The sequence below is a fragment of the Vulpes vulpes genome, chromosome 12, assembly GCF_048418805.1.
Source record: "Vulpes vulpes isolate BD-2025 chromosome 12, VulVul3, whole genome shotgun sequence".
In the NCBI taxonomy this organism is placed as follows: domain Eukaryota; kingdom Metazoa; phylum Chordata; class Mammalia; order Carnivora; family Canidae; genus Vulpes; species Vulpes vulpes.
In genome coordinates, this window is record NC_132791.1 from 74,988,801 (window position 1) to 75,000,748 (window position 11,948).

Sequence of the window (11,948 nt, forward strand, 5' to 3'; positions counted from 1 at the left end):
GTAGACTTGGATCTTGATTCAAAAAAGCAGCACGTTTTATTTATTTAGGCAAGTTTAGTAAGGACTCAGTACTAGATGGTAACCAGGAATCATTTAAATTTTTTAGGTGGGATAATGGCACTGTGGTTCTGTTTTAAATGTCCATAACTGGACAGCCCTGGTGGCTCAAAAGTTTAGCACCACCTTCGGCCCAGGGCATAATCCTGGAGACCTGGGATCGAGTCCCACGTTGGGCTCCCTGCATGGAGCCTGCTTCTCTCTCTGCCTCTGTCTCTGCGTCCCTCATGAATAAATAAATAAAATCTTTTTAAAAATGTCCATTAATTCTTAAGATATGCATTCTGAAGTTAAAAATAGAACTACCGGGATCCCTGGGTGGCGCAGCGGTTTGGCACCTGCCTTTGGCCCAGGGCGCGATCCTGGAGACCCGGGATCGAATCCCACATCAGGCTCCCGGTGCATGGAGCCTGCTTCTCCCTCTGCCTGTGTCTCTGCCTCTCTCTCTCTCTCTCTCTGTGACTATCATAAATAAATAAAAAATTAAAAAATAAAATAAAATAAATCTCCTCAAATTAAAAAATTAAAAAAAAAAAAGAAAGAAAAAAAAATAGAACTACCCTATGACCAGCAATTGCACTCCTGGGTATTTACTCCAAAGACACTGATGTATTGAGACAATGGGACACCTGCACCCCAGTGTTCATAGCAGCAATGTCCACAATAGCCAGACTGTGGAAGGAGCCTCGGTGTCCATCGACAGACAAATGGATAAAGAAGATGTGGTGTATATATACAATGGAATATTACTCAGCCATCAGTAAGGATGAATACTTACCATATACTTTGACACATGGATGGAACTGGAGGGTGTTATGCTGAGTGAAATAAACCAATCGGGGGGAAAATCATTGTATAGTTTCACTCATATGTGGAATTTAAGAAATAGTGAAAGGGACCTCAAGGGAAAGGAGGGAAACTAAGTGGGGAAAAATCAGAGAGGAAGACCAACCATGAGAAACTCCCTAACTCTGGAAAACAAAGAGTTGCAGAAGGCGAGAAGGGTGGGGGGATGGGGTAATTGGGTAATGGGCATTAGGGCACACGATGGGATGAGCATCGGGTGTTATAGCAACCGACAAATTATTAAGACTACTTCTAAAACTAATCATGTATGTTGACTAAGTGAAATTTTAAAAGAAATACATTCTGAAAAGTATAATATTGAAATAATGTTTGGGTTTTGCTTTTTCAAATATTTCAGCAAGAAAAACGGTGGGGGTGGGTGCAGCAGAATCTTATTCCTAAGTTTGAGGGAAGAGTACACCTGGGTTCATTAGTCTTCTCCCAACTTTTGTATAGGCTTAAATTTTTCATAACGAATTTTTCAATTTTTGAAAAAGTGCAGTCCGTTATTTATCTTGTGTTTTAGGCTAATACTTAAAAGTGACTTTTTCACAGATTTATCTCACAAAATTCCCGTGCACCCCAGAGAGGACCCGAGCCCGGACCACAACGGCTCTGTGCTCACGTGCTCACGTGCCCACGTGGCGACCCCCACACCCCTCGTGCCCGCAGGAACTCTCGCGAAAGCGGGGTGCATGCACGTGGCGGGAGGCTCGGCCGAATCTCCAGGGAAGTGGGGACCAGCGAGTGGCGGCGGCGTTTCCTAGAAGGTCGCCGGAAGTGGCTGGTGGGGGCCTAGGAAGTAAAGCGGTGCAGTTTCTGGCGGTTCCGGGAGACAGCGGCCGGAAGGTCCGCCTCCGCCGTGTAGGTTGGGCGATCCGCCGGGAGCTCCCGGCTGCTCCCGGAGTGCCCCTGGGGCGCCAGCGGGAGGGCGGGCTCTCCCCTCAGACGGAACTTTCTCGCAGGTGTTCGGGTTCCCTCCCTCTTCTCGCGCCCAGCAGCCCATGACCTTTTTGTACCCCCACTTATCTGCTCCCCAGCGTCGCTGCCTGTAGTCTCTCGTGGAGCCACGGGTACGGTCGCTGGTGCAGGTGTTGGAAGTACAGCCAGGCGCACGGCAGGGAGCCTGAAGAGCCGACCGTAGTGCCGAGTCACTTACTTACCATGTTGGAAAGTGGTCAAGTGCTGTTGAAAACCAGAGGAAAGGGAAAGCCAGGTAAGGGTCTGGGTGGAAGGAGAGAGTAGACAGCAGTCTTAGGTAGGGCACCTGGAGTGGATCTTGGGAAGACGGCGTACAGGCAAACCCTGGGACGCGAGATCATTTGCCTTGAGGACTGCCTGAGGTGGAAGGGACAGCCAACCGGTGCAAAGGCCCTGAGGTGAACGAGAAAGTCTGTGTAACTGAGGACCGTTGAAGGAGGAGAGTGGAAGGGGCATGAATCCACACATCCTCCAGACTTGTATGCCACTGAAGACTTAAGCTCTTATTCCGAATAAATGAGGAAGGTGGTTAGAAGCAATGTGCACATGTATAACAGCTTTGCATACCACGGTGTAGACTGGAGATTGGGAGGCTTTAGGTAGACATGAAATCATCCAGCTTATATGTTAAGCACACCACTCTGTTGTATTGAGAAGAGGCAAAGGGGAAGGATAGAAGCAAGGAGACCAGTCAGTAATTATGGAGAGCAAGGCGGGTGACGATGGCCTGGATCAGGGTGGTAGCTATGGAGGTTGTACTCCAGATACATGACATTTTCCATTTGTCTTTGTGTGCTCCCTCTTCTTCTATAGATAATGCTTTAAAAAGATCCCTTCTTTTTGCTCTGATCGCTTTCCTCTTTTCCTTTTCATGGAATATTCAGGAAAACAAGGTGTGAGACCACAGCTGGCCCAATGCTGCTGATGAGCCTCAAATCCAGGGCATTGTGTCACACATCAGGCCAACAGCAGCTGCACTGTGGGTCAGCAAGGGCCCTCTGGCTGGCATCCACCAGGCCAGCTCAAAACATGTTGCCTGGGCAAAGTCGGAACTGACTCTGGAAGTTTGACCCAAGCAGCTGGGAAGAATCTGGACACGGTGGAAGACCATAAAGAAAGCTGGGTAAAAAGATGCAGCAGGTAAGAAAAGGAGGGTCTGCAACATATCATGAGGAGGAAGTGAGTACAGAAAAGGAGAGCAGGGGGAGCAATGGTAGAAGTTTCCCGCTTCAAAATATTTTTCCTGGACAGCCTGGTAACCATGAAAGCCTTCCAGTTGTAGAGAATAATGGGAAGACTTTTCTGTTTTGCCTAAGGTGGATCAGGGACTGAGTCCCTGATTTTCTGGGAGATGATTTCCATAGACCAAACTTTACAGTTGATTAGAGCTCATTTTCCTCCATTCCGTCGCCTGAGTTTTCCTGTGCATTGCAATAGGTGATAGCATCACATGAGCATCCAGGACCAGCGCTGCTGTGGATCCCTGGTGCCCCGCCCCTGCAGGAAAAAGGTGAGGCTCACAGGCTATTGTGCCAGGAGGATGGCAGCTGAACACAGAGCTGGGACATGGGGGGAGTGGGAGGACATGCTTCCAGGGCATGGAAATCTGCTCATTGAAGGCAAAAACAGACTTTTCAAAATATGAAGCTAAAAAATAAAGCTTGAGAATCATTGTAGTGACCAGGGATTAGAAAGGGAGAGATGGCAAGTTGTATAATGGGTATAGAGTTTCAGTTTTGCAGGATGAAAAAATCCTGGAGATTACATAACATTGGATTTTTTTTTCTTGTAATTTTAATTTAAATTTTAGGTAGTTAACATACAATGCAGTATTGGTTTCAGGTGCAGAAGTCAGTGATTCATCAGTTGCCTCTAACTCCCAGTGCTCATCCCATCATGTGCCTTCCTTCATGCCCATCCCCAAGTTAACCCGTCCCCGCACCCCCTCCTCTCTAGCAACCCATGATATGTTTCCTGTAATTAAGATTCTCTTATGGTTTATCTCCTTTTATGATTTCACCTTTGTTTCTTAAATTGCACATATGAATGGAACCAATAATAACTGTCTTTCTCTGACTTATTTTGCTCAGCATAATACTCTAGCTCCATCCACATCATTGAACATTGTATTTTTAACAGTGTTGAACTGTATGCTTAGAAATGGTTAAGAAGATGGAGTGCCTGGGTGGCTTAGTAGGTTAGGTGTCCAACTCTTGATTTTGGCTCAAGTCATGATCTCAGGATTGTGGAATCCTGTCTCCCTCTGCCCCTCCCCATCCTCCTTCTTTTTAAAAAAAATAAAAAAGAAGAAAGAAAGAAAAATAGTTAAGACAGTAAATCTTGTTACATATTCTTTGCCACAATTCAAAGAAAAATTTTTAACAAAATGAACACTTTCAAAAAAGAACTATTGTGAGTTGATAAAACTTTCCCAGTCTGTGAAGAAGGTATAGTAAAAATCCAACTGGGATGTATTTGGAGGGGAAATAGGGTTAAATACAGGTATGCATTGTCAAAACTCATCTACTTACGACTTGCTAATTTTACTGTGTGTAAATTTTACCTCAAAAATGAGAATGTAAACAAATATTGAATTCTAGTCCATGATATGTGCCATAGAATGTTGTGGGGTGAAGTATGCTCATGGCTTTGATTACTTTTAAATGCAGCAAAAAGTACAGTGGATTAATAGAAGGCTAGTTAGGTAGGTAAGTGGGAGAGCACATTACAAACATGAAGGTAAGTATGTGGATGCTTACTAAACAATTCTTTCAGCTATTCTGTATATTTGAAAATGTTCATAATAAAATGTGGATTAGGAAAAAAAAAAAACCTTCCAGTTGGGAGGTTTACATTTTTGATGTCACAAGGAGCAGAGCAGAGCTAGCATGTGCTATGAGCTGTGTGCAGGCCAGGAGAGTGTGGGATTGTTTTGCTTTTTAAGATTTTATTTATTTATTCATGAGAGACACAGAGAGAGAGAGAAAGAGAGAGGCTTCCCTGCGGGGAGCCTGATGTGAGACTCAATCCTGGGACTTCGGGATCATGCCTTGAGCTGAAGGCAGATGCCCAACCTCTAAGCCACCAAGGTGTCCTGGGTGTGGAACTGTTTGTAACAAAGAATTACAGAGCGCCTGGGCTCATAGACCGAGACATGGAGCCACAGACAGGCCTGAGGACTAACAGCCCAGGTCTTGGTCAAGAACTGAGAGTAACCTAAACCAAAGAAGAATCATGGGAAGAAACCAGTTTGCTCCTAAATTGAAGTTATGGTAAAATTGGAATGACTTTGTGAAACAAAGGCCTCGGGGTAATCCCAGGGTCTTACCAATTGATGACTAATGCCCCCCCCACGCACCCTCCCCCCCACACCGTATTTTGTGAGAGAAATCATTCAGACTCAGAGACTCAGATTGGGGATGTGTTGATGAACTTTCTAGAACGGTTAGTTGCTGCAAACACTGAAGCTACAGAAAGGTAGAGCTGGCCCAGCAGAAGTGAATTTGAGTCGTGGACTAGCCATGTGGACCTACATCCCATCCAGTTGGTGCGGACACTACCTGGACGATGGCAAAAGCTGTGTGTGCTGTCCTCCAGCAGGGTGGGGAGGGTGGCTTCATGCTCAGAATTAACAGGAGAGACAGAATCACAGGGGGAAGGCAGTATTTCTCTAATAAGAGGAACAAAGAAGAAATTATCTTTTCCAAGAAACTAACTGGAGGTAGGGCAGCCCTGCAGTTACCTAAAGGAATAAACTTTAGGCCTTTCCCTGGATATTTTTGTGCCCCCTGCCCATCCCTACCCTAAGTCTTTCTGGAAGAAATGACTTCAGCGTCCAAATACTGGAAGAGAGGGTAGAGTCAGTGATGTGGGCCCAGGAAGGGTGAGGTCATCGTGGGATGGAGAGACCAGGGAAAGCCCTGGTGGTGGGTGCGGGCACCCAGTGCCTGTGTCCAGCTGCAGAAACAATGGGGAGGCAGAGGAAAGCATGAACACTGCCACACTGACAGCCCACCCCACCCTCCACCTGTCTCCCTCAGCCCTGCCGAGCCCTCAGCATCCAGCTGCTGCCAGAGATGGAAGCTGGGGAGCCGGAACCCGGCCGAGAGAGGAGCCCAGGGCGACCACAGCCAGGAGCCGGGCCTGGGGAAGCAGCGGCTCCCACACCCTCCCTGCAGACACAGCCCCGCCACAGCCACCTGCTCACCTCCCAAATCAGGTGCTCCCGTGATGCCCCCTGTGGTTCCACCCCAGGAACCTGCACCTCCTCTCAACCTTGCCTCAGTACACACGCAGTCATCGCCTTCCGTGTCTCTACTGTGTCCCCCAGGACTGCACGGCTGCACTTCCCCGGGACCCGCTGACCTCCCTGACCTTCGAGGACGTGGCTGTGCGCTTCAGCAGCCCAGAGTGGCGGTGTCTGAACCGCACGCAGAGGCTCCTCTACACAGACGTGATGCTGGAAAACTATGGGAACATGTTGGCGGTGGGTAAGAACAGCCCTGGGCTCGGCCTCACCTTCTCCCCTCCGCTTTCTTTCACTTGTTTTGTTCATCCATGTGCGTGAGGTCTCTGTTCTACAGCAAAATAACCGCAAGAACAGGGAAATGTTCTTAGGATCTCCTCTGCCTGTCTGAGGGGGACTCCTTGGAGAATGTCCCTACATGGTTACCCATGACCAGATCCCTGAACAAACCCTTTTCTCTACCCTGATGGCCATTTCTTTCCTGTTTCTCTGTGTAAGCGGAGGGCGTTTACGACAGTTACATGCTCTGAGCACTCCTACTCCTTCACCACCAGGTTCTGCTTTCCCTAAGCCTCCTCTGATTTCCCAGCTGGAGCAAGGGGCCGAGCCCTGCCTTCCGGACCAGGGATTCCTGAGCTGCTTCCCAGGTGAGTGATGGAGAAGCTCCAGCACCACCACCACCCCACTAGGCCCCAGGGCAGGTTGTCAGAGAAATGTTCTTACTGCTGGGTTATCTGTCCTCACCAGCCCGGGAGCCCTAAAGAGGAGAAAATAAACAGCAGCTAACTACTTGGGCAGTTCTATCATAACCTAATTGCTCCTTTGTACCCCCTCTAATAGGCTTTTTGCAGTTTGGTCCTCAGAAAAGGCTCAGAGAATTCATCTCCCTTCTGTGTATCAGTGACTCCAGTGCTCAGAGAACACTGATTTTCTGCCTCTAATTTGCGTTCAGGACCTTCCCCTACATTGGGCCTCGGGCCTCTGACCCTTACATTTTTCTGTTTCCCTCATGGCCTCAGCTCTTAGCTCTGAGGCAGGTGCCAGCTACATGGACAGTGCTCACTTCTCCCCTTTTCTGGGCAGCATGCCTTCTAACTCCCGGTGTTGACTGGACAACCCTTTGCCATCTGGAGAGCAACATATCTGAAGTCAGAGTCATCCCTCCTCGCAGCCCATCGCCACTGAGCTCTCCCTGTTTCTGTATCTGGTCTACCTCTTTCTCATGTTGCCTCTCCACACTCCCTGACCCTCTTACCTGGTCAGTCGTGAAACATTACCAGCTCCTCATTCAAACTGTTTTCTCTACTGACCCTTCAAAAAAGTGCCCCTTATCCCTAGGCCAACCCAACTGCCTGATCACAATACCTGTTCTTCGGTTCTCCTCCCTCCTGCCAGCCAACCAACATTTATTGGCAATTATTGTATACCAGGCACTAGACAAGTACTAGAAATGGTGTCAAATATCACTGCCTAGTAGGGAAGACAGGTAAGTAAGTGATGATACAGCACAGAACAGGTGAGAGTTACAGGTGTGTACCTGGGATATACGGGATATACAAACGTGGAAGAGAAGCATCTAAATCTGACCTGGGCACCAAATGACTATGTAAGGAATGAGCATGAACCAAGGCATGTGGCATACATGGGTTCATGTAGTGGAAATGTTGGACCCTGGCTCACGGGTGCCAACGTGTCCCGGTGGACGCCCCCGAGACTCAGACCCCAGACAGGCAGATGCAACAAGCAAGAGGGTTTATTGGACATTTGCGCAAACGGGCTCTCCGCCTCAGAGGTGGCAGAGCCCCGATTAGCAATTACAGGCATCTTTTAAAGGCAAAAAACCGCGGGAGTAGCATAGCATTCGGGTTATGACATGATTGATTTCTTTGAAGGTCAACACGACCATGTTCAGGGACTTTTCCAGTCAGGGCGGGGGCGGGGGGGGGATAGTTTTCTTATCTCGGAAAAACAGAAAGTTTTTGTTGCTTGAATTCATGGGAGGCGCCTGGATGGGCTGCCTCTGGGTTAGGCCTGGTCCCACTCACGGGGGCGGGGGTGTGGGGTTTCTTCAGAAAGAGGGGAGAAGCATTCTGAGCAGAGGGAGGTGCACGTGGCAACATGTTGAGGAGGAAAAAAAAACATGAACTCTGAGTAGCGTGAGTAGAGCAAGGGCTCCAGGCAGCTGGTATGGGGAGTGCAGGAGCAGGGGCAAGGTGACTATTCAGAGGGGTTTTTATAAACTACAGACCTTGAACTTTATTCTGACAGTAGAAGTTGGCATTGATTAAGCACTCACGTCTGTGTGGCAAGTGCTTTAAGCACATTAGCTTATTAAATGATCCCATCTTATAGACAAGCCCCCTGAGGCAGAGGGAGATGCAGTCATCCTCTTGGGCTACACAGCGCATAGGTGTCAGAGCCAGGATTTCAGTCCAGGTGGTCCCACTCCAGAGCTGGGGCTCTTGCCTGTATGCTTTACCTCCTTTCTGTCTGGAGTGCCCCTGATATTGTAAGCTGAGGAGTGGCAGGATTAGATTTGACATATAGAGAAATCTGGAAGCAAAGTGGAGCACAGATTAGAGGGGAAGCAGATAAAAGGACAGGTGGGGGTGGGGTGTCAGTGAGCAAGAATGCCGCAGCAGAGATACAGAGGAGGAGGTAGAGTTGAGAAAAGAAGAAGAGTCATTTGAACTCTGGTTGCCAGCAGTGGAAATTAACTCAAGCTAACTTAAGCAAAACAGCAAGAAGAGATTTATTACTCAGGGGTGTCATGGACCCTGGGAGCAGGGCCACAGCAGGCCCTTCACCCCACTGTCTCCTCTGGCTCTCTGTAGGTCCCCTGCGTCTCGGTCCAGATGGCAGAATGTTCCCTGCCCTGGGCGGTGTGCAGGCTCCCCAACTGAAGTGCTAAATACCCAGCTGCTATCAGAGCCTAAGTCAGAGCCCAGGAAGAGAGTCTAGCTTGGTTCGGGTGAGGGGTGGCCCAGACCTGATGTGCTCTACTCAGGCGGGCAGGTTACACTGCAGAGCGAAGCAGACAGGCCCCTGGGGGCCACAGCTTCTGCAGCACATCACAAGTGGAATTTGTAAAATGTTAGCTGAGCAAATCTGAGGGAGAGAAGGGTTGGATGTTACTCAGTTCCCTCACTGAGGTGACTAGGCGCATGGATTTGCCATTCACTACACCAGGAGATTCCAGAAACCAGTAGGTTTGTACAGATTTTTGTAAAGTGCACGGAGTCTGAAATGTCTCAGTATTTCTCATGATACCAGCCTGCCTCAGCCTTTGGCCATAAGGGTACCAGCTCTTCCACCCCAGGAAGTCATCTTCTGTTCAAACGGCTCCACCCTCTCACCTGTCCCGTCTCCCGTGGCTCCCCACCTCTGTACATCTGAGGTTTTTATTTCCTTGTTGAAGTATCACCTGACAAGTCCCGGCCTGGGAATGAGAAGGCTAGTTCGGAACAGGAGGTTTTGGAGAGTGGGAACGTCTGCAGGGTACAAGTCAGACCTCTCCTGGAAGTCCTGTCCCAGGATCCTGAGGCTGGAGCGGCTTGTGTGCAGGAGGCCAAGTTAAAGAACCCGCGAGACACACCGGGGAAGGAAACACTGGGAGAAGACAAGGTGGCCTGCGAGGGAGGAAAGACCCAGAAGGTCCTCAGAAAAAACTCCAGTTTACCCTCCAAACATGTGCCACTTGAGGGCGTCCTTACAGAGCGGACACCCCACGAATGTGCCGAGTGTGGCAGGACCTTCAGCTGGCGCTCCGACTTGATTCTGCACCTGCGCCTGCATTCTGGGGAGAAGCCCTACGTGTGTAACCAGTGCAGGAAAGCGTTCAGGACCAGAAAGCAGCTCTCCGTGCACCGGATCATCCACACAGGGGAGAGACCCTTCGACTGCGGCCAGTGCGACAAGGCCTTTAACAGCAGGTCGGCACTGTGCCGGCACAGAAGAGTGCACAGCGGGGAGAAGCCCCATGGCTGTGGCGCCTGCGGGAAGGCCTTTGAGACCAGGAGCCGGCTAAGTCTGCACCAGCTGGTGCACAACGGAGAGAGGCCGCACGCGTGCGCAGTATGCGGGAAGGCCTTCCAGCTCAAGCACAGCCTCACCCTGCATGCCAGGATGCACAGCGGAGAGCGGCCGTACGGCTGCGAGCAGTGCGGGCGGGCCTTCCGCGGAAGCTCGGACCTCAGCAAGCACCGGAGGGTGCACACTGGCGAACGGCCCTATGAGTGCGGCCAGTGCGGGCAGACCTTCCGCCGCAGCTCCGACCGCAGCAAGCACGCCAGGACACACGCGCAGGGGGAGGCGCGGCGGTGCCCGCGCTGCGGACAGGCCTTCGGCAGCCCCGCGGAGCTCGCCAGGCACCGGCTGGGCCACGCCTCGGACAGGCCGTACGCGTGCCGGGAGTGCGGCAGGTCCTTCCGCCACGACTGCCGGCGCCGGGCGCACGAGAGGGCGCACGCCGGGGAGCAGCCCTACCCGTGTGCGCACTGTGGGAAGGCCTTCCGGGACCGCCACTGCCTGGCCGTCCACCAGAGGGTGCACACCGGCGAGAGGCCGTACGCCTGCGCCCAGTGCGGCAAAGCCTTCAGTGGCAGGTCCAACCTGGCCAACCACCAGCGGACCCACACTGGCGAGCGGCCATACACCTGCCAGGTGTGCGCCCGGGCCTTCCCGCAGCGCTCTGGCCTGAGGCAGCACGCGCGCATCCACACGGGCGAGAAGCCCTACGGCTGCCGGGAGTGCGGCCGGTCCTTCCGCCAGCGTGCGGCCCTGCTCGGGCACCAGCGCGTCCACACCGGCGAGAAGCCCTACAAGTGCGAGCAGTGCGGGAAGGCCTTCAGGGTGAGTGCCAATCTCACCGGGCACAAGAGAAGGCGGCACCGGGCACAGAGAGCCCACCGACTGGAGGACAGTGGGACAGGCCTCTCGTAGCTACTGTTTGACCGGACACTTGGGGAAGCCAGCCTGCCTGCTTCTTCCTGATGCCTGACCCCTGACTGAGGTCCTGGAGCCTGACCTTCCTGATCAGCATTGGAGGAGTGCATCTACTGCCCAGGCCTTGCCAATCAGTAATAGTAATGCTAATAGTGTTTTCCACGTGCCAACCTCCCTTCTAAGGGCTTTGCCATTTTAACTCATTCAATCCAGAACATCCCTAGAGGATGAGGAAATTAAGGCAGGAAAAGAGGAGACCCACGCAGGGTCACTTGACTAGTAAGTTCTGCACAGATGCCTGCTGCACACTCCCTTTGCACCACACCTCTTAGCCTACAACTCATTTCATGGAGCATGTTTCAGTTGATAAAATATTAATGATTTGTAGCAAGGTTTTTCTGTCTCTTTTTAACTTAAAGTCTGAATGGTCCTCTTCTATGTGGAATCAAGATTGCTGAGATTAGGATGGGAAGGGAATGCAAGACAGGGCAGACTTAGAAATTACAGATAAGTGGGATCCAGCTAAGGCTGCTCTAGTAACAGCTTACATAGGGAAAGAGCATGAAGCCCATCTCACTTTGTTATAAATAGATCAAAATGTTGATTTCATAAATATTTTCTGTATTTATTTGCAAGACATATGAAATGCTCTTTCAAATGTACTAGAAATTTGCATCTCTTTATAAGTCTTTCAATATCTCTTAACACACACCCTTCCTCTTTAAAATATTACAAGTCCTTTTCACAGACGATTAAAATAAATACCCACAGCCAATAAGGCTGTTAAATGGAAAATCCTACGGTGGCTCAGTTGGTTAAGCATGGGACTCCTGATTTCAGCTCAGATCATGGTCTTAGGGTCGTAAACTGAGCT

General features: G+C 50.3%; 1 protein-coding gene across 3 annotated transcripts; it reads left to right on the forward strand.

Annotated features, from left to right (window-relative positions):
* Positions 1-1,689: 1,689 nt before the first annotated feature.
* On the forward strand, positions 1,690-11,461 carry ZNF311 (zinc finger protein 311). 3 transcript variants are annotated; one of them, XM_025986490.2, is made up of 7 exons: positions 1,690-2,119; positions 2,769-3,024; positions 3,322-3,394; positions 5,925-6,103; positions 6,215-6,374; positions 6,685-6,777; positions 9,549-11,461. In XM_025986490.2, the coding sequence occupies exons 2-7, from the start codon at positions 3,016-3,018 to the stop codon at positions 11,069-11,071; spliced, it is 2,037 nt and encodes a 678-aa protein (XP_025842275.2). In that variant the 5' UTR covers positions 1,690-2,119; positions 2,769-3,015; the 3' UTR covers positions 11,072-11,461. The 3 variants fall into 3 exon arrangements, with proteins under 3 accessions (XP_025842275.2, XP_025842279.2, XP_025842277.2); XM_025986494.2 differs by lacking the exon at positions 5,925-6,103 and having other exon boundaries at positions 1,718-2,119; XM_025986492.2 differs by lacking the exon at positions 5,925-6,103 and having other exon boundaries at positions 1,718-2,119; positions 6,215-6,370.
* Positions 11,462-11,948: the final 487 nt, after the last annotated feature.

Bases quoted from the DNA above. Each gene is read 5' to 3' on its own strand.
- ZNF311 (XM_025986490.2), top strand. The intron at 3,395-5,924 runs GTGAGGCTCACA...TGTCTCCCTCAG, and splicing joins CCCGCCCCTGCAGGAAAAAG to CCCTGCCGAGCCCTCAGCAT. The intron at 6,778-9,548 runs GTGAGTGATGGA...TCCTTGTTGAAG, and splicing joins ATTCCTGAGCTGCTTCCCAG to TATCACCTGACAAGTCCCGG.